Source organism: Macrobrachium rosenbergii, chromosome 42, assembly GCF_040412425.1.
Source record: "Macrobrachium rosenbergii isolate ZJJX-2024 chromosome 42, ASM4041242v1, whole genome shotgun sequence".
In the NCBI taxonomy this organism is placed as follows: Eukaryota; Metazoa; Arthropoda; class Malacostraca; order Decapoda; family Palaemonidae; genus Macrobrachium; species Macrobrachium rosenbergii.
Genome location: NC_089782.1, coordinates 39,979,558 through 39,999,211, shown reverse-complemented (window position 1 = coordinate 39,999,211; position 19,654 = coordinate 39,979,558). Strand labels below are relative to the sequence as shown.

The 19,654-nt window shown below is 36.6% G+C and overlaps 1 protein-coding gene across 1 annotated transcript in view; it reads left to right on the top strand.

Annotated features, from left to right (window-relative positions):
* LOC136828319 (acidic leucine-rich nuclear phosphoprotein 32 family member B-like) overlaps positions 1 to 12,711 on the top strand; it is a 29,820-nt gene extending 17,109 nt beyond the window's left edge. The window contains exons 6-8 of the mRNA XM_067086193.1: positions 2,311 to 2,480; positions 3,975 to 4,053; positions 6,723 to 12,711. Coding sequence (XP_066942294.1) covers positions 2,311 to 2,480; positions 3,975 to 4,053; positions 6,723 to 6,772 — 299 coding nt within the window. The 3' untranslated portion in view covers positions 6,773 to 12,711. The remainder of the gene's footprint in view (positions 1 to 2,310; positions 2,481 to 3,974; positions 4,054 to 6,722) is intronic.
* Positions 12,712 to 19,654: the final 6,943 nt, after the last annotated feature.

The window sequence follows — 19,654 nt, the reverse complement described above, 5'->3', positions numbered from 1 at the left end:
ATTCTTGTAGCCTTGTTGACTGCTTCACAGACCAGTGAAAAGGATAGTTGTTACTTACCGATGTTCACGTGAACTGTTACCCTTTTCTTTTCTACTTCTCTTTATAAGAAATAAGAAAATGCATGTCTGGGGATGCTGAAACTGTGCATGAGTGTTACTTATTGTTAATGAGTTTTTATGTGAGTGTTAATGAAGACCACAGAAATGTGACAGACAACAGCCCCAGAAGTAAGAGTTAGTGGCTATGAAATAAGAGCTGTATCCACAGCCTGATTTAGATCTCATTTTTACAGAATAATAATTCTATGGTCATGGAAGTGTCGGATGATAGTCTAAAGCTTTCATGTAAGGAAGTTTAACCCACAGGTAATTAGATTCATATGTATTAGGCCTTGTTTAAGAAAAGGACAGGGTACCCTTGTTCATGGGGAGGGTGCTAGACAGTTTAACTTTTAATCCTCATGTCTGCATTTCCTCTCATTCCCCTGATATGGCATCCTTGGGAATTTGGACTTCCCTGGGTTATCTGCTTTTTGTGTAGGGTGGACTGCTCCAAGAACATACAAATTTCAGACTTACATCTCATTTAACACTGGCCTTGACAACTCGGTTCCTTTCCACATAAGTTGAGATTCAGGCTGTTAAGACTGTTTGTTATGAAAGGAATTAATTTTTAAGAATAAAATTATTTTTGGTAATGCAAATCCATTCATACAGATTTTCCCACCTGACCCAATGTTTTTGCTGTCAGAGGTTAATTGCATGAAGAATGAGCCAATTAAAAGCTGGGAAGTAATGGGTTGGGTTGCACTGTATATTTGCAGTGTTTTCTTCTCACAATTATTCCTAGAGAGTTTTTGCATGGGAAAATTTCTTGACAAACATGTTCTTCAAGTTTTTTATTTGTATTTGATCCAAAAATAAGTATATTTTTTCATCTGCCTTTCAGCAATACACCGTTTACTATTGACTTTTGTTGTGATTTGTATAAATTTTACTGTGTTATGCTGTAGTTCATCATTTTTAACCATAGTTTTACATAGCTGTTACCAACACCGATTGTACCAACACTGCAGTTTATAAGATGAAGCCAGTGTTGTCTCCTTTTATATATGCCGGCAATTTATAAGATGAAGCCAGTGTTGTCTCCTTTTATATATGCCATCATTTGAATCATCATGTTTGCATGATCATACGTATCAGGCTGAGAATCTTATCTCTTTTTACCAAAAAATTATTCAGGTATGACTGCCTTCATGTTCAAGTATAATGAGCGTTGAGGGTGGGGTTTTTTCCCTCACTGATGTCAAGATCAGGTTTACCCTCTGAGCTCTTGCAGTCGTAACTGATTTAGATATTTTTTAAGCTTGCCCAGCATTTTGACTGCCTTTGCAGCTTGTTCATGTTAATATATTTACCTACTATTTTTTTTTACACTTGAAATGGAAGATTGCTCTGTCTGTGTTCATTGCCATACATCTCTTTGTTCTAGAATATTTTAATTACTTTTCTGGGCTCGACCTGTGTCACCACACCGCTATGGTGAGCGATCCGGGGGTAGTAACCCTGGCATTATGGATAGCTTTTTTCTCTGGTATATTTAGCAATAGTCATACCTAGCAATGAGTGCTATTGGAACCATTTCACTGGGTGACACAGGTCTTCCCCAGAAATAGATTTTTCCTTTGTCAAAATCCCTTTATTTCCACACCGTAAAGTTTCCAGCAACAGCATTATTTTGTACAGAGTTCTCAGATTTGATTTAACATATGCCTACTGCTTTGGTGTGTTCTCGTTTTGCTGTAGTTTGGTTTACAAGGAATCACTTTATCATTTAACCTGGGAATCCATGAGAGTGAAAGCAAAGGTAAAATTATAAAATATATATGTCATAACTTTACAACGTAGTTCTCACTTCCTACCAACTGTGTAATATTACATCTCATATTCATAATCAATTGCTGGGTGAACTTGTGCTCCATCACATATAATGGAAGGGTAATCTTAGCTAGTTGGCTGAGAACTGTCAAGTATGTAGTAAGTGTGGTTTGATTGCTGTTAAATTCTTAAATTTTAAAACTTTTTGTAGGTAAATTATCTGATATACAGTATATGTCAGAGTAGCATGTTAGTACTTAAGGGACACCTCAGATAAATATTTGTTAGGACAGATACTTAGAGCTGCTTTTTTATTTGTCCTTAGGTGACAGTTCTACAGAGGTTTTCTTTTAAAATTTAGTTGTATCAGTTCTGTACCAAAATGTTATTGTTCACATGTCTGATTTAACAGTTTTTTAATTTCTCTATCAGGAGAAGAAGAAGAAGGTGTATTGGAATATGATAATGAACAAGATGAGGATATTGGAGAGGAGGAGGAGGATATAGATGATATAAATGAGGAAGAAGTTGAGGAGGAGGAGGAAGAGGATGATGATGAAGAAGATGTGCCTCTTGATGCCCTGTACAAAGACTATAATCCTGTAAGCTAACCAAGAGATATTTTTATAATACTATACCTGTAGCACATTTAATGTACAGTAAACCCCCCAGATTCGTGGGGAATGCGTACCGCACCCCCCCAAGTGAATAGCTAAAATCCACGAATACTTAAAACCCCTCTAAAAACACTTAGAACTGCATATTTTGATAGTTTGAACACATGAAAAACCCTCTAAAAATGCTTATACCTGAGTATTTTAATAGTTTTATCACAAAAAGTGCATTTAGTCATGAAAAATTATATGAAAATGCAGTAATTAGTGAATATTTCTCAGTGAAAAATATCGCGAATGGGCGAATTTTCCTCAAACAATGGGTAGATACATTCTACAGAGAAATCTGCGAATACGGGGGTTTACTGTACACTTTTTTTTTTATCTGTATCACAGTTTCTTTATACTTCACTATCTATCATGTTCTCCAATCTGAGAATTAGAAGTGCTATAAGAGAAGGGAAAGTGGGGTGCCTTAAGATCCATGCACACCATTCCTCCCAGCTGTACCTTTAAGAGCAGTTGGTGATTGCTTCAGTTGAGTCCTTGTCATATCATCAAGATATGTAAAGGGTGAGAGTAGATGGTAATTAAACAGAACATAACACATTTTTAATGACTAATGTAGGCTGTATTTGTACAGTTGGGTTACACCTTTTCAGTCAACATTGTACAAAGTGTAGTACACAAATTTCTGGAATTGGGTTAGAATCATTGACATTTTCAGTTTATCCAAATATTAAGTTTAGGTTCCAGGTATGTTGTTCACATTCTATGGGATGTGTGAATTCTGTTAAGAGGAAACCCGTATTCCTTTATTCTGCAGTTTATTTTGGTAGATCATAGAGTGCACACTTTTAACAGCAGGTAAATTCATATACAAAAAAAGATACTGTTTCATTAAGGCCTTATAAGTTGGTACTGCTTGTATTGTACATTGCCTACTGACCTGTAAGTGGTACCAAAAATTCACTGCTGCATCTTATTGGCTCCAGCTAGTTAACTTTCAGCCTTCTACATCTGTCCATTCCCTTTAGTGTTTTCTCGCTCATCTGGTTAGCTTTTTAGGTTTGCTCCAGTTTTCTCTCATTAAGAACGTATTCTTTTAACAAAACATAGGGAAGTCAAGAGATGTGGCTAGTGGTGCTGTTAAATTAATTCAGCATAATGGTATTAGTAAGAATGCTAAATTTCAACTTGCACTGCATTTCCATACTGGATATGAATGAATTATCTATTGTGCTTAATCATAAAGACAGGAGTGTCAAACTCATTTTTTGTTATCCTTCCCAGTTCACTTAAATTTGATTGGGAATATAGTTGTTTTATGTAATACAGAATTTATTTTTATATAATTTTTAGAGACAATATACTGTATTGTATTTGCAATACATAATTTTTTCTAGAGCTCAGAAAGAGTCTTGAAATGTAATAGTTACATAAATTTTAATGGAGAACTTTAACTAATATCTAATGTTACAGAGTGGTGATGATGATTACGAGGCAGTTGAAGGTGAGGAAGAGGATGATGATATTGTTGAAGAGGAGGAGGAGGAAGAAGGTAAGACTGATTTTTGTTGACATCACACATGCTGAATCTTTGTACTGGAAACATAGTTATTTGTCCACAGCTTACTGTCCATGGCCATCTGGTAAATGATTTGTATTTACACCCATCCAATAAGGATAGAGTTTCTCAAAGTACTGTGATTTTAGTGTCTTTGGAAATAGGCTATCAAAATTCATAAGTATTTTCAATAGGTAATGGGGGATTCAGCATTTTTTATTTGGTGGGTCCAAGGTTCAAGTCAAGCATACCAGTCAAGAAGAAAGGAGAATAGAAGGTGGAGCAAGCAAAAATGAGGATGGTGTGTGAGAGGGAGATTGAAGAAATTAGAAGCGGAGATGATAGAGATTATTAATATGATAAGAGAGTTGAAGAAATTAGAAGTGGAGGATGATAGAGATTATTAATATGATAAGAGTTGAGATTAAGAAGGTATGGGTAAGGATGAGTGAGGAGAGCTGTGGTAGAACCTGTTTAGGACAGAAGGTCAAGAGGGAGACAAAAAGATTATATGGCATGATAAATTGAAGGAAGATTTGAAGTAGTATTTAGTGGAAGAAGATGCTTCGATTAGAAATAGTTGGAGAAGGTGCATCAAGGCAACCAACCCATTAGCTCAGAGATAGCGGTGGGGATGAAGAAGAAAAAAAATAGATTGAGTATAGTACTGTGATTAATTTATTAAAATGTTAAATAAATTTTGTATTGGACAAAGACTTCCTTGTTGATTTTTGATTATGTGAAAGATAGGCTACTAGGCAAAACAAACAAGCGAATCAAAAGGAGTTAAAGATAAGTTAAGGGTTTGGGAGCTAAGGACAAAGTCTAATTGTGGTAAGGCAGTTTTTGGAATATAGAATGAAAAAGTAATACAATGCTAAAATTGTGGAGGATTAGGAATTTTGTAACAAATTATGGTGGGACATGAAGAGCGAGCTGGGTAAAAGTCTTTTTTGTGAGATATGATTTGCATGCATGATAACTTCATAGTACTGTACTGCATATACTATAGCTGTTGTAAATTGGTACGGGAAAGATGATAAGATCAAGACTTCGCAAGGTTTAACTGGTATGACTGTCTACAGACAGAATAGTGGCTAATAATAACTTTTAATAAGTTGAGTAGGAAGCAATACAATTGAATAAAAAAAAAAAAAATATTAAAAAGCAAGAATTCAGAAGCAGGAATCTTAACCCAAAATATATATAGTTTTAAATAACTTACAGTCTAAGGAATACAACAGTCATGAAGAAATTAATGAAAGAAAACAGTAATAAAACAAAAAAGTTTTATAATGTAAAATTTTCATACAAACCCATTAACGAGAGTAAGCCCTCATTCATGGTCCTGAGTGTCCTTAGACACATACTCCCATATGTCTTATGTGTGTATGCTGGATATGAAGTGTTTTAATTCTTTTCTTCTTCCTTGTTTGAGTACTTTTCTCCAGTGTGATCTACAGGTGCTGACTTGCATCACAAAGTCTTGGATTGAGGTATGCTATAAGTGATATTTATTTTGCCAACTCTTAATGTTGACTTGTGGCATAGACATAAAGTGAGTTTATTATGTTTGTTGCATCAAATGCCCTGCAATGACAAACATTCTGTGCACTTTTCTCTACCTGGCCTAATTGTTTTTGTTTGCAACACTAAGCAGGCTGCTGCTGCAAAGGTTATTTGCTAGTATCAGGTTTAATACTACTCAGTTGGCATGAGTTTTATCTTGGCTATGACTCAAGTGTGGAATAGTTTGCCCACTGCAGCTGTGGAATCTTCAGATTTCCCAATATTTAAGCGAGGACCAAATTCATTCCTACTCTCAGGTTACATCCCCTGAATTAAAGTGTAGCATTTTTATTTTCTATTCCCTCATATTTATTTATGTATCACCTCTTCTTTTAACTGGTCTTTCTCTTCAGGCTTATTTGAAAATTAAAAAGAGAAAGAAAAAAAGGTTTGAGGTGACAAAATATTTATGAAGTTGCTTCTATGTTATCAGTCAACAGGGTCACTGGAGATAGGGTGAGGTTGGAGTTCCTTCCTTGAATGGAGACACATGCTATTCCTGTTTAGAGCAACTCTGCATATAATACAGCCTAGCCTTCTCATTGTGGTCGGGGAAGTTGACACTGTTCCAAGCCATGAGGCTTAATTTTTACCAATAGACTTCTCTCGTTCTTATATCTAGAACTTGAAGTTCACTATATGTCCTTCATTGTGGTGGCAAGGGGATGGTTAGATAGCTTATTCCCAGCACTGCAGGATCATGAAAAGTGAGGTTATCAGTTATGTCAGATCTTTGGATTTTGATGTATGGATTGACACTACCTACCTGTGTTTTATTAGAGGAGGCTGTTGACCTTCAGAACATCCAGACAACTAATACTGTTTGGACAAACATGATTTAAAGTTATGAAGCACGTTTTCTGCTTTTTTATGAAAATTTATACTATTTGTCTTTTAGAATTTGTAGTTGAATTACCTTTATAGCCTTTATAGCGATAGAAAGACTGATTTATGTGGAAAATATGTTTCATGGAATAGTGTTAAAGGAAGGAGAAAGTTACCCATGTCATCTTTTGTATGTTCTGAACCAATTTTAGTGTTTTAAAATGAACCAATCTTACGTATTGCAGTGTAATAATTTTGTTTTGTTGCAGGTGCAAACAACCGAGGTCAGAAAAGGAAACTGGAAGATGGGGAAGATTAGTCACTTATACCGTAGAGAGAGAGAGAGAAGTCATGGCTACCTGTTGAGTTTAGGGCATTATAGAGGGTGAGTGAAGGTGATGCTTTTGTGAAGCTTTGCCTATAAAGACAAGGTAATGTGAGGTGTAGTATATTTAATATTTACGTGTGGATATAGTATGCATTATATGTACAGTATATGAAAATATACTTTTCCGAAAGCATTTTAAGTTTGAAATCTGGAATTAGTATGCTAAAGTAAATTTTTTTTTCATCCCCAACCCCAGAATAAGTAAAAGGTAAAAAGAAGTGAAGGTATTACATGCAGTGCATTAGACAAAATAATGATAATTATATTGTCTCTCATGTCTTTGTACAATTCAAGTGCCCTCCCCATCCTTTTACCAATAAGTAGTTTGTAGGAAATAAAAAAACCTATTTTTATGGTTATTGGAACTCTGTTATACTACACCAGCACTATCTAGTGGCACTCACCCTTACTTGGCACGAATGGAATATATCTGGGCTGAACTGGAAGGTTGTATCAAATCTTATTCTTATGACCAACCAGTTACAAAGTTCTTAAGAAGAAATTAATTTAGATGTCATTATCATTACCCATATGATATATATTTTAAAGAAGTAAATGAGCCAAAAGACATTAGGCAGCTACTAGACTGCTGCGCTTTAGTGCACAGGTCTTGTGGATGCAGACAGGCCAGTAAGTGCCTGGTCATTAAGGGTCCTCCCCCTCCCCCCCTTTATTTTTCACTTTTTTCCAAAAAGTTTGGATCCGAAGTTCAGTCTTAGATGCTCTAAGTCATTTAAAGAAATATGTTTTTCATTTGATGTTTGTCTTCACATTTGTTATTATTAGTCTTGGGAATGTTGTCTGGAACTAAGCTTTATCTGTTTGTTGTTCAAAAGAATGGTTCGGTTTTTAGCAAATTTAATGCCAGCAATAATATTTTGATTTATGATTGGTGTACTCTATATTTATATGAAGTTATTAAAGGAATGTATATATGAAATAACAGCTAGAGTTAACACACAACACCATTGGTAAGTGTAAGGAAATGTCTAAATGGCTACTATAATTTTTTTTAATTTTCATACTACATATAGTAGCAAATTGTTATGGTGTAGTGCAAAATATATATATATAAATACACTATATATATTATGCCTGCGAGAGACTCAATATGGCTTGGCAAGACTTATGTCATGGCTGCTGAGGTACAGGTTGGGTCAGTGGCATTAAAGTTATTATTTGGTCTTGCTTGGCTCATCTCACATTTCCTGCCAAGATGTATTGTTTAAGTTTCTCTCTCTCTCTCTCTCTCTCTCTCTCTCTCTCTCTCTCAAATATAAATGTAAAGAAAAATAATTTTTAAAAGTCATATATTACTTCCATATTCATTCTTAGTTTCAGTTGAAATGTTGCACGGTACTAAAACTGTCATTTCTCCATTAGCCTCAGTCTTGTAATTAGGTTTGCTTAGTTTTTCAGTAGCAGTGATAAATATATTTCTGATAACTTTAGGTAATTAAAGTCTAGTATTTGTTAAGTTTTGCATATGGTAAAATTTTTATTTCTTGTGACATCATTATTGGTAATGCAAGTGTAAAACTTTCAAAGCAGATAATGTGTGATGAAGAAATACTAGAATGCTTATGTTAGGAACAAAATTAAGACAGTTCAGAACGAGCAGTTTTGTAGTCCTTAAGGTATTTTTAATTTGTTATTTATATGTGCTTGTAATTTTACTATATTCCATAAATTTTAATGCATATTTTCATGACAATTGTATAGCAAGCATTCCTTTTTGTCCCCTTTCTTTTTTACCAGGCTTAAGAAATGATAAGCACGTATCATGTTCTGAATATTGTACATAATACATTTTTCTTTTAAAAGTGTGGTCAGATTATAATGTCATCCATTTATATATGTAGTTGATATTTGTAGCATATTTTCAAAATAAGGTCATGTGCAACAGTTCTTGAGATGACTGGATCATGCAAGGCTAAGCACTGGCTAATAATAATAATAATAATAATAATAAATGATAATAATAATAATAATTTGATCTCAACTGAAAGGCCACAGCATCCTCGGCCCCAGCAGCCATGACCCCAAACTGTGTATCAGGTGATTATGATCGTAGCCTCTCTTTTAATTCATGTTGTTGGTTTGTTGCCACTGCCCTGATTCAGTTCACTACATTATTATATGGTAACTATAACGTACTTATTTTTTCTCAGCCAGTTCTCAATACAGTCCACACAAAGCTCACTGCCCATGAGATATTAGTCCAGCTGAGCAAGATTTGAGGGAAGAAAAATTTATTTTTTTGTTTTTACAGTCAGTTTATTGAGGCTGCATTTTGAAATTCTACAAGTGCCACTAACTTAGCATAAAATGCTCATGTCTAGATATACTGTTATAAGTTTATGCGAGGGTCAGAATCTGGCGATGGAAATAATGGTAACATTAGCAATCACTACACAGTTCCAAGAGTACAAAGTACATGGCCTAGCCAGCATTGGGGATCCCGTCATCACGCCGCCTCCACCACCAGGGAACACAGGCTCTCTATAGCTCTATTTCTGAAAGACATCCGTCTGTGTCTGTCTATCTCTCCTTTACTTTCACCCTGTCACACCCACATTGGCCTTTAATCTTGTGTGGGAATAATCATTAGTTTATTGAGGGTTGTATACAAGTAGGTCAGATGTTTTACGTGACACATGGGAAGTATGAACTATTGCAATTAACTTGTTACAAACCATTAAAAATAGGATAAGTAGAAAACTGTTTTAACATGGTGTAGCCGTGTAGAATTTAGAATTTTAGGTATTCAGTCACAATAGGTTTATGCACACAGTGCCATCAGATTTAATGGAACATCTTAATGCCTGAACTAGTTTGAACCATCTTGTGAGTACAGTAGTTATGTAGGATGTCATATATAATGGGAAGGTCCATTTTTTTTCAAGGCTGGGCATGCATGTTTGTCTGTCCTTAGGTTTTAGAGAGAAAAAGTTGTTGAAGTGGCAGATTTAGTTATAGATGAAAGATTTATTTTTGGAAATTGTCATATTCCTGATATAAAGAGGAATCCATTTGGTTGAAGAGGAATGCCCAACCTTGATGAGTTTGGCATGAATGTCTTCCTTTTTGTGTTGACTTGTGTATGTAGTCTTTCTGACCATCATAACTATAACTGATGGCATTGCTCTCATTTGATGCACTTGATGCAATTTGTCATCTTAGACCTCTTAGTAGTACAGTAGTTGCTGCATTTCAGTCAGAGTGCAACATTTCTTGCACTTATTTATGTATGCTGGATACAGATGAATTGCAATTCACTATGTTTCATAGACTACAAGCCCATCTTTCATATATTCTGTATTTGCAATGCTTTGACAGTACAGCCTGTTGATTTTATAGCTAGGCATTTGGTTTATAGAAACTTTGTTGGTAGCTTTACCTATGGTCCTGGAAAGACAGATTTCATGATCAAGCTTTGATGAAAATGCAGCTCATGTGAAAATGCTCTTCAGCAGAAGACATACCCTTGGTAATATGAAAAGCATAGTATTTTAATTTGGAAAACTTGCTCAGAGTATCTACCCTATATGTGCAGAAATGTTTTTCCTTATCTATGGAAATTCATAAGTGCAATTTTTAATTTGAAGCACCTGTTTCCAGTAGTAGTTATCATTCTTAAAATTAAGAGTGCTTGAAACAGAAGATAACTGTTAAGCTTGTTAGGTGTTGTAATCTTTGCAGTAAGGGAAGTGCATTTAATAATTACTGAATCTCTTCCTCTGGGATTTCATATGGTTGCCAGCTTGTGATATTTGAGAGCTACATCAGCTTCAAATTCCACTACAGTAATTCAGGGTTTGCTGTTTACAATATTTTCAGCCTCAAAGATTTTACAAAAATTATTATAATCTGGTATCCATTTTGCATTGTAGTTGTAGTGAGGAGTTCTTAGCCTTTTATAGAACTGTTGTTGCCCTTCTCTCAAAGAAAAATTAAGGACAAATGTAGTTGATGTAGGAATATCCATACAGAGAGGTGCCTTCCTTGAGGAGGTGCTGTGTGTAGCCCTCCACCCTTGTATTATCCAGTAGTCCCTCCCATTTTCTCTTCATGTTATGTACTGCAGTCTTAATTTTGAGTAAAGGTATATAGTAACAAACTTCTTAATTACAAGCAGTTTTGATGTTTGTCCTAGGTTTGTAACTGTTTTGAAATGCCACATTTAATCCACAGAACACTCATTTTTTCTTTTGATGTCTGATACATAGGCTAATCTTGTAGGTAGTATTTTTAAAAGCATTTAAAGGGCTGTTATTAGCTACTCCACAATGAGTATACAGTACTTACATTATTATCATTGCATTTCACTTCATCGTATTTTCATATTTTGTAAAATGTCTTTCTAAGGGTTTCTTGGTTTGGCATGTACACCTTAGGTTAAACACTTTAGTTGTGGAGGTTATATCCTGGTGGTTTCCAATGCATACACATGAGTGGTAGGTTTTATTGGGTTAGAAGTTCTCATTTTGAATTATCAGTTTCTAAGGTTATAGGACATATTTTTTTCTGATTTTCCAAAAGAGAAGAATCTAACCCATCCATGATATGTCTGGTGATAGTTTCTGCTGGGCTTGCATTTATGTGAGTGTAACAGTATTAAATATTAGGAGAAGTCTTATCTGTTGTGAACTCTTTTTGAAGAGGAAGATTTGAATTTAGTGCAGTTGAGGATACAAGAAAATATTACTACAGTCAATGTTAAAATTAAAAATTTGGAATATATATCAAAAGGGATCCACTTGCTGCTGTGGCATAACACAAATTTAGCAAATATAAATAGCCTTAAGGGCATTGACATATGCTTCTTTCCAAAAGAGTTCACAACCATTAGTTTCAGTGAGCCTTTTGTATGTATCAGTGCCCTCAGTCAGGTAAAAATTACACTATATGTGTTCTGTGTAATATGAATTTTGTTAAATATGGTTAATGTATTTACAGATTATGAATATGGTTGTTGATTTCGGTTTACTTTTATCTCAGTTATATTAATCACTCAAATTAACTAGTGAGGCATACTGACATGCACTTCGTATCTTAGTGGAGTTTTCTGATTTCTTACTCTTGTACTGTTTCATTTTCTCAAGTACATTTTGCTTTTGTTTGTTACTCTGCTGTTAATAGTCCTTTACTTTACAGTAGATATATTTGAGATATATTGCAAAATTTAGTTTTGTGTTTTAACTCTACTGATGGTATCATTCTGACAATACCCATTTAATTTGAAATATTTGGAACGAAATAATCTTGTATCACAGACTCTTGCTATAGGCTGTACAGGAATGTTGCCTCTTTGGTAATTGTATGCAGTAATTCAGTGACAATATTTGTTCAAAGCAGAGTAGAAGGATACCTCCATAGTTAATAACCTTCAGTTTGACAGAGAAAGAAATGTAAACAAAGCTTCATTGCTTACCCACTAGTTGGATTTAGGGCTTTCAGAGTGGTTACAAATGTATGAATATTATATATATAAGTATATATACATATACCATTTTTTTAATATAAAGATTGTGGTAGTGTTTGTGTGGTCTTACAGCTTTTAATACTATAATGCTTGCAAGGTCTGTTTATGCAAATTTCAAGAATGTTGATTTGGGCAAATATTTAATGGATTTTCATCTCAAAGAACACTTACAGTTTTGTCATTTTTACCTGCATCTTGGTGATTTGTCAAAAAGTATTTTTGTACTTTATTATGCTGAATTGGAATTTGAGTACAATGCTCATTGATACTGTGAACTTGAAAATCTAGTTATAAATACAATGATCAGGAGACTGTGTTCCCAGGAGGTTGTTTTAATGAATATTGTAGAAAGCAAGTTGCAAATACACTTTCATTTTTTTGTAAACTGTGTTGTCATTTTCCTTGCAGGACAAATTATTCTCACTGTTGTAGGGTGGCTTTCAAAGTACTCATTTTAGTCAAAAGGTATGGGGTAGAAAATTGATATTTATTTTTGCAGGGAAGCAGTTTATTCTGTTGCCAAAGCATTTGGATAATCATTAGGTGTTCATAAAATGTGCAACTTATTATCTGGCACATAAAAGGACATAGATAATATAGTTGCAAGTTAGGGCAACAGAATTGTCTGTGCCAGTTAGTCCAAAGCAGCCTGGGAGGAACTCTGAGCCTATGCCCACAGAAAAATTATGTACAATGTCCACACAAGGTGGATGAACATGATGGGTCCAATATCCCTTATCTAACATTTCAGGGATTAAAGTGAAAGACTGGATCCACACAGTGCAAGTATCTAGGGCAGAGACATGTAACCAAGTACAAAGGAGACATGTTATTTAGGGTAAGACAATGACTGGATACACTAGGACCATGAGAGCTGAATCCAGTCAGGAGACTTCAGATTCCTATTAGGGAAACCTGTTTGTTCCTAGAAGTACACAAACTGGTTACTTAAGCCCTGTCCACACTATCGAGCATGCTCGACAGGCAAACAGTGATACCAGATCCCGTTCCAATACATAAGCAAGGAGGGCGAGTGGCAGGCACGAAGGTGACGTTAGAAGCGAGGAAACAGCGGGCAACTGGCTGTGAGTGAGCTTGAAGGAGACACCAGAAACTGTTTTGACTGGTAAAGGTCTTTGCCCGGTGAAGAAGTAGATATTGTGGGCTAAACTACATCTGGTAGCACTGTTTGTTGTCAGATCCCTGCCTGTGGTTTTCCCGCTTCTGATGTCGTCAACCCTCATTCTCACAACCTATTGTGATCTGGTAGCACTGTTTGCCCGTCAAGCATGCTCGATAGTGTGGACAGGGCTTTAGGGGGATCCTTTGAACAAAGGATGGTTTGACCACTGAAGTTTGTACCAAAGCAGTAAGAGAAGAGTTGGGGGGGTAGGTCGACAGTCCTAGCCACTCATCTCAAAGAACTCTTACCTTTACTTGTATAGTTGTTTAATATTCACGTTACTGCTCTGCCATACAGAAACCCTGATTTGGTTGAAAGCTTGCCCTTTTCCATCACTGGTGTTATTCTTTTGAGCCTTAGTATTATACTTTGTAGGGCTGTGAATGTACATACAAGCATGAAGGATGCTCTTATGGCTCCAAACAGAAGAGCAAGAAGGCATCTTCAGTTTTATCAGGAGCTAATACACCACCTTTCCCTACAAAGATTACTGTACTACTGCTGCTGTAACACCATCCTAGCTTCTTCCATCTCTGTTGACATACAAGAGGATGCACTACATACAGAAGACACAAACTTACCAGCTGTAAGTGCACCCATAACTTTGTGGGCTAACAAACAGAAAACCACTGGAGTGACTTTGTGCAGGAGGAATTACTTTCTTCCTCTGAAGCAGTATCTGTGGAGTCAGTCACTACTTATACTCTCCAGCCCACCTTATGGTCGGACCTTTGGCTCAACAGACTGGCAGACTTTGGGGTGTCCAGTTCTTATCAGAGGAGGACTTTGCAAATTTCTGGAAGCTGTGTTGAGCAGGAGGATGTTGACCTTACTTGTGCTGCAGAATGGGTCAGCACTGAATTTACTCTATTCAAAGAGCAAGAGTACAGAAAAGGTAGACTAATTCTCAGGAAACCTTGATCTTTCATGTGACTCCTGAGGATTCCACCAAAGGTCAAGTCAGCCAAGCCTCTGGGAATAGCTATGCCAACAACACTGGGGTTGTTAAGAAAACTAACAGTTCTGTTAAAAGGCCAGGCTTCCTCCAAACCCCAATCAGGTGTTAAAAAAAATGGCAGGGAGTCTTCTCTGACTTTTCCACATTCCTTTCAAGCTCCACCCTCATAAAAGGGGAAGATGGAAATAGGTCACTTAGGGTGGCAGTCATCCTCTCATGCTGCTGTGAATTGGGAGCTGCCTGTCATGCCATTGGGGAAACATTTCAGTGACCTTGGATAGTTTGTCTTGTGAGACAGTTACAAACTACTCTTATAGGACTACAGCCTACCCCAATTCATGAAGCAATCCAATTTCCCGCCTACCCTCCAGAATTGTCCTTATCTCTGGCCCTGTCAGAAAAAGGTGGTTATGCTAAAGAAACAATCCTTATCAATCATAGATGACAGTTTCTCAAGTTTTAGTAGTTGTCCTTCAGACTTAGTTAGTTCGAGGATGAAAAAGATTCTCGGCCATTCCATTGAGGAGTCATGTATTTCTGGTGATAGAAGTTCACTCGGCGTGGTTAATATAAGCCGTTGGTCCCGTTGCTGAATAACCACTGGTTCCATGCAACGTAAAAACACCATACAAATAATCAGGTAGACTTCAAGATTTCTGTACACCTTAGGGTAATATAATTTCATATGCCCTTCCATCACGACTCCAGGAAATTCTCTGGTTTTGTGAAAACTGCATATCATTTCAAAGCAGCAGTCTCCACCCTCCATCACAGGGACCAGATAGTAGAGACCAAGTGGTTCCTATACTCTCAATTTAGCATGCTATTCATGCTTCGGGAACACTGGTGATCAACCAATTTGTCACCTGGCTATTGAGGAAGCCTGCTAGCCATGTGGCTGTTCCCAGTGCCTGGGACAATGTTCCCTCAGGGAAGTCTGGGACAACATCCCCACCTGAGGAAGTCTGGAATGTCATCCCTACCTAAGGAAGCCTAGGACAACATTCCCACATGGGAATTCAGGGATGGCAATGCTGCAGGGGAGGCTGTACATTACTTCCATCTCCTATAAATTGTGTGGTTGCAGAAAACGACACAGAACATAAGAAGGATAAATATTTTGTGGGCAAGTAAAAGGGGGCACTGTAACTGGTTCTGTTCATGAATTTGAAAGAATTTTTAAAGAGAACAAAAAGGAACAGAAGGATAAGGATCTTGCAAAAGAAAAAGAGGGTAGAATCTTGGATGTGGTAAAGGGGATATTGTGTCTGGCCTGTTCAGGAATACAAAAGAATTCCAAAAGAGCACAAACAGAATGAGGAACTGGACAAGGAAAAGGATATATTGTACCTAGCCTTGTTCAGGAATCTGAGAGAACAAAAAGGAACTGAAAGAAGTTGAGAAAACTGGTAAACAGACAACAGGTTTTCAAAACAATCAGAGAATGATGAACCTCTATTCTGAAAAAAAAAAAAAAAAAAGATTCCCAGGGGCAGTGACCAAAGATGCAATCTTATAGATAAAACAGTATTTAAAGGCTAAAAAGTCGATGGCCTTGTTGGGACCTCTGAAAAAATTGTAAGACAAATAAGAATGGAAGGTAAGAAACTGCAGAGGAGGAAAGGAAACTTCAAAAAGGAAATTACACTCTTATAGGTTACCTTCATGGAGAATCCCCTTCTAAAAGGTCCAGGAAATGTGGGACATGGTCAGATATCTTGATGTATTCAATCACATAGCCACCTTACAGTAATTCTGTAGGAATAATCTCAAATACCAGCTCTGCACAGGGAAGAAGCCTGTTTTTTTCTAGTATGCTATGAAGATCCCTTGCATAAAATGAAGAAAATAGCTGGGGATCCTTTAAGATGACATATCTTCTGAAAAAAGTAACTGTTGGAAAAAGTTTCTTCTAATATGCTGTCTTGTGATGGAGATAAAACATCTACATACATTCTCTAAGAAGCTCACATTCTGGTAATGCAAGAAGACTTGTTCTGCAGAAAAACAGGATTAGCTTGTAATACGCTATGCCCCTTGATAAACTGGCCCCTAAATTATTTTACAGTATTGCAGTTCTCAGCCATGATTATGCTTTTTTTTTCTTTCCCAAGCCTAGATAAATAGGGATTTAGGAAAGGTTTCCATCCATAAAACATCTTCCAAAAGAAAAAAAATATGCAATGAGCCAGTCAATGAGTGTTAGAAAAAACCTGGAAAAGGCTTCCTAAAATCAGTGACCCAAACTAAGATTAAACTGAGAAGATGACGACACACCAAGCTGAATCTCCAGTACAGTCGACCCCCAGTAATTGCGTGGGACGTGTACCACAGCACCCCACGAATAGCCAAAATCCGTGAATACTTAAAACCCTTCTAAAAATGCTTAGAACTGCCTATTTTGAGTTCAAACACAAAAAAAAACCTCTAAAAATGCTTATACCCGAGTATTTTAAGTTTCATCACAAAAAAGTGCACTTAGTCATGAAAATTATATGAAAATACAGTAATTAGTGAAAATTTCTCAGTTGAAAATACTGCAAAAAGCAAATTTTCTGCATATGTGTATAAATGTTCCATAGAGAAATCCAGGAATCGGTGAGTCCGTGAATCCCAGAACCACAAATAGGCAGGGGTTGACTGTACATGAATGGGAGAGACAGGTTCCCTATACACTTCTTCAGTCTCTACACCAGTAAGTTTTAGGATAGATAAGAGGTTGCAGTAGCATGCTTCCCCTACTTTGCAGTACATGACTGGGAAGCTGGCATTTCTAGGTGATGATCTTTTACCAAAACCTACCACTCAATGATCAAGTATCCTATATGAGATGAAGGTTTGTGTACTCTGCTGAAATTCTTTATTGAGATAAACTACTTTTCCTAAGTATACAAACCTTAGTCTTATCTATAAATTTCTTATCCTAACAACCCTACTTTTGTCCATGTAACAAAAAAAAAAAGGGTTTTGCGAGGTAAGACATCCGCACCGCCACCAGACATGGCCCACACTTGTAACTGCCTTGTTAACATGCTTCAACAATTGAACCAGCCCTTGCTTAAACAGTGCTCCTGTATAAGACACATTCATTTATTCTGGAAACAAACTTACTGAAAAATATGTTCTTTTGAACCAGACCAACATAAAGCAGCAACAACACTGCAGAACCACTTTAGCCCACCACAGAATATACATGCTCAGCCAGGCAGGCGATAACATGAACAAACACATGACCAGCCTAAATACACACAATCAATAGATGTAGACCCAACATACAGCAATTTACAACAAAAGCAAAAGTAGGACTGAAAGGAGATGGCATACTAAACTTTGCATTCAAGATTAGCCTGCAAGGGTCCAATACTGTGACTTGCAATAAGAATTTAGTTCTCATTACAGGCCTGGCTGGTGCAGGGACAGAATGGACAGGCCATGAGAGGAGACAGACAGGTAAGATGATTTAGACTTGCTGCAGGGAACATTGCACCACTCTAAAGCACAGATGTCCTGTGTTTGGATGTTGAGCCTTAAAAACTTCTTGGTAGCATATTAGGCTGTGGGGGGACACATGAAGATAAGTCCCCTTTAAACATCCTTGGTCACAATCTCCAGAGGAAATTATGCAGGAGTTAACAAGGTCACAGGATCCTTTCAGGATGCAGAACCTGACTCTCCTAAAGTACCAAAGCTAGTCACTACCTCTAGCAGATTTATTTGCCCTAAAAAAAGATGGTGACTGATTGCAATCCATGTCTGGGAACCAAATTTATGTACATAGTCCCAAAAATTGCAGTCAGGCACACAGTATCTTGGCCAACAGGACATGGACTCCATTTCACATTAACTTGAAATCAGTGAGATCAGTCATTCAGCAGGGACTGTCATGTTTCCTTTGTTTGGTTACTGGATCACAGCTACTTAGAAGAGAACATGCATCAAGACTGGATAGAAGACCTAAAACTTCAACCCAGTTCTCAGGCCAAGCAACTTTGTGAAGCATGTCAGTGAAAACCATTGCATCCAAGTGCTAGCCATGTGGGCTTAAATGGGTGTCAATAAACCTACAACTACTATTTACAGATCAAGAGAAGCCTTTCCTTATAGGTGATTACTATTAAACATTTATAAAACCCATCATCATTAATAAATGGCAGATTTTATATATGAATCGGATAACACATTAAGGGATTAAACCCATCATCGGATGGCATACCTTCAGCCATAAGCGGCAGTCAGATACCATTTTCGATGGCATATATGACACAATAAAAAAAAAAAATTGCTCAGAAATCACCCCATGGTCTTATATGAAAAATTGAGGCCTTCCGTAAGTTAATTTTTTCCCCAAACACGATATTGAAGGCTAATTTCACCCCAGTTCGTCAGTACTACTTAGCTCAACTGTAAATATTTATCTGAGTGAAGTTAATATAATTATTATTACTATTATTAAGGGTACTGTAAAAGGAATTATAGTAAAGTCACAGTGATGTCCACTGGTACCAGCTGATCCATCATCAACCTAAATATGCCTCACAAAACTCCTATCAATAACCAGCTTGAAACTACAGAAGAGACAGACAGGAAATGAAAAGTAAACCACTAACCTGGTAAACTTAACACTTCAGCTGCAGAGAAACAACCATCATATGAAGTGTAAGATATGGATGCGTTTAAGTAGCCACGCATATTCATAATTTCAGATGACTTTTAGGATGCCATCTAACTGGGTAAACTGATCATGATCAGTTGCCAGTTGTGTATTTTGAGGGCGTACCATGGTATGGACATCTTGGCACAAGTTCATGATCATAACAAAACATACTGGGCTGCTCTTGCTTGATAGTAAATACACCACTCACAGTGCTGGTTGCTTTCATTATCATAAAGAATATAAAAGCAGGAGGTAAATGATTAAGCTGCACCGTTCACTACAACTAAAAGTGACCGACTATGCTATGGATATTTTCACTATTGTGACTGCATTTTGTTCTGCTGTACTACCAGCTTATACCTTGCACAATAATGTTTAATGCTATATCTAAGGTGCTTTTGTAATGTTTGCTATAGTTGTTTGGTGATATACACTTGAGGCCAACACTCTTAAAATAAAAGCAGCAGCCCTGAACCAATCTGTTACTGAACATATGAGTCCAGGATATGTCAAAAATCTATTCAAATATGAGT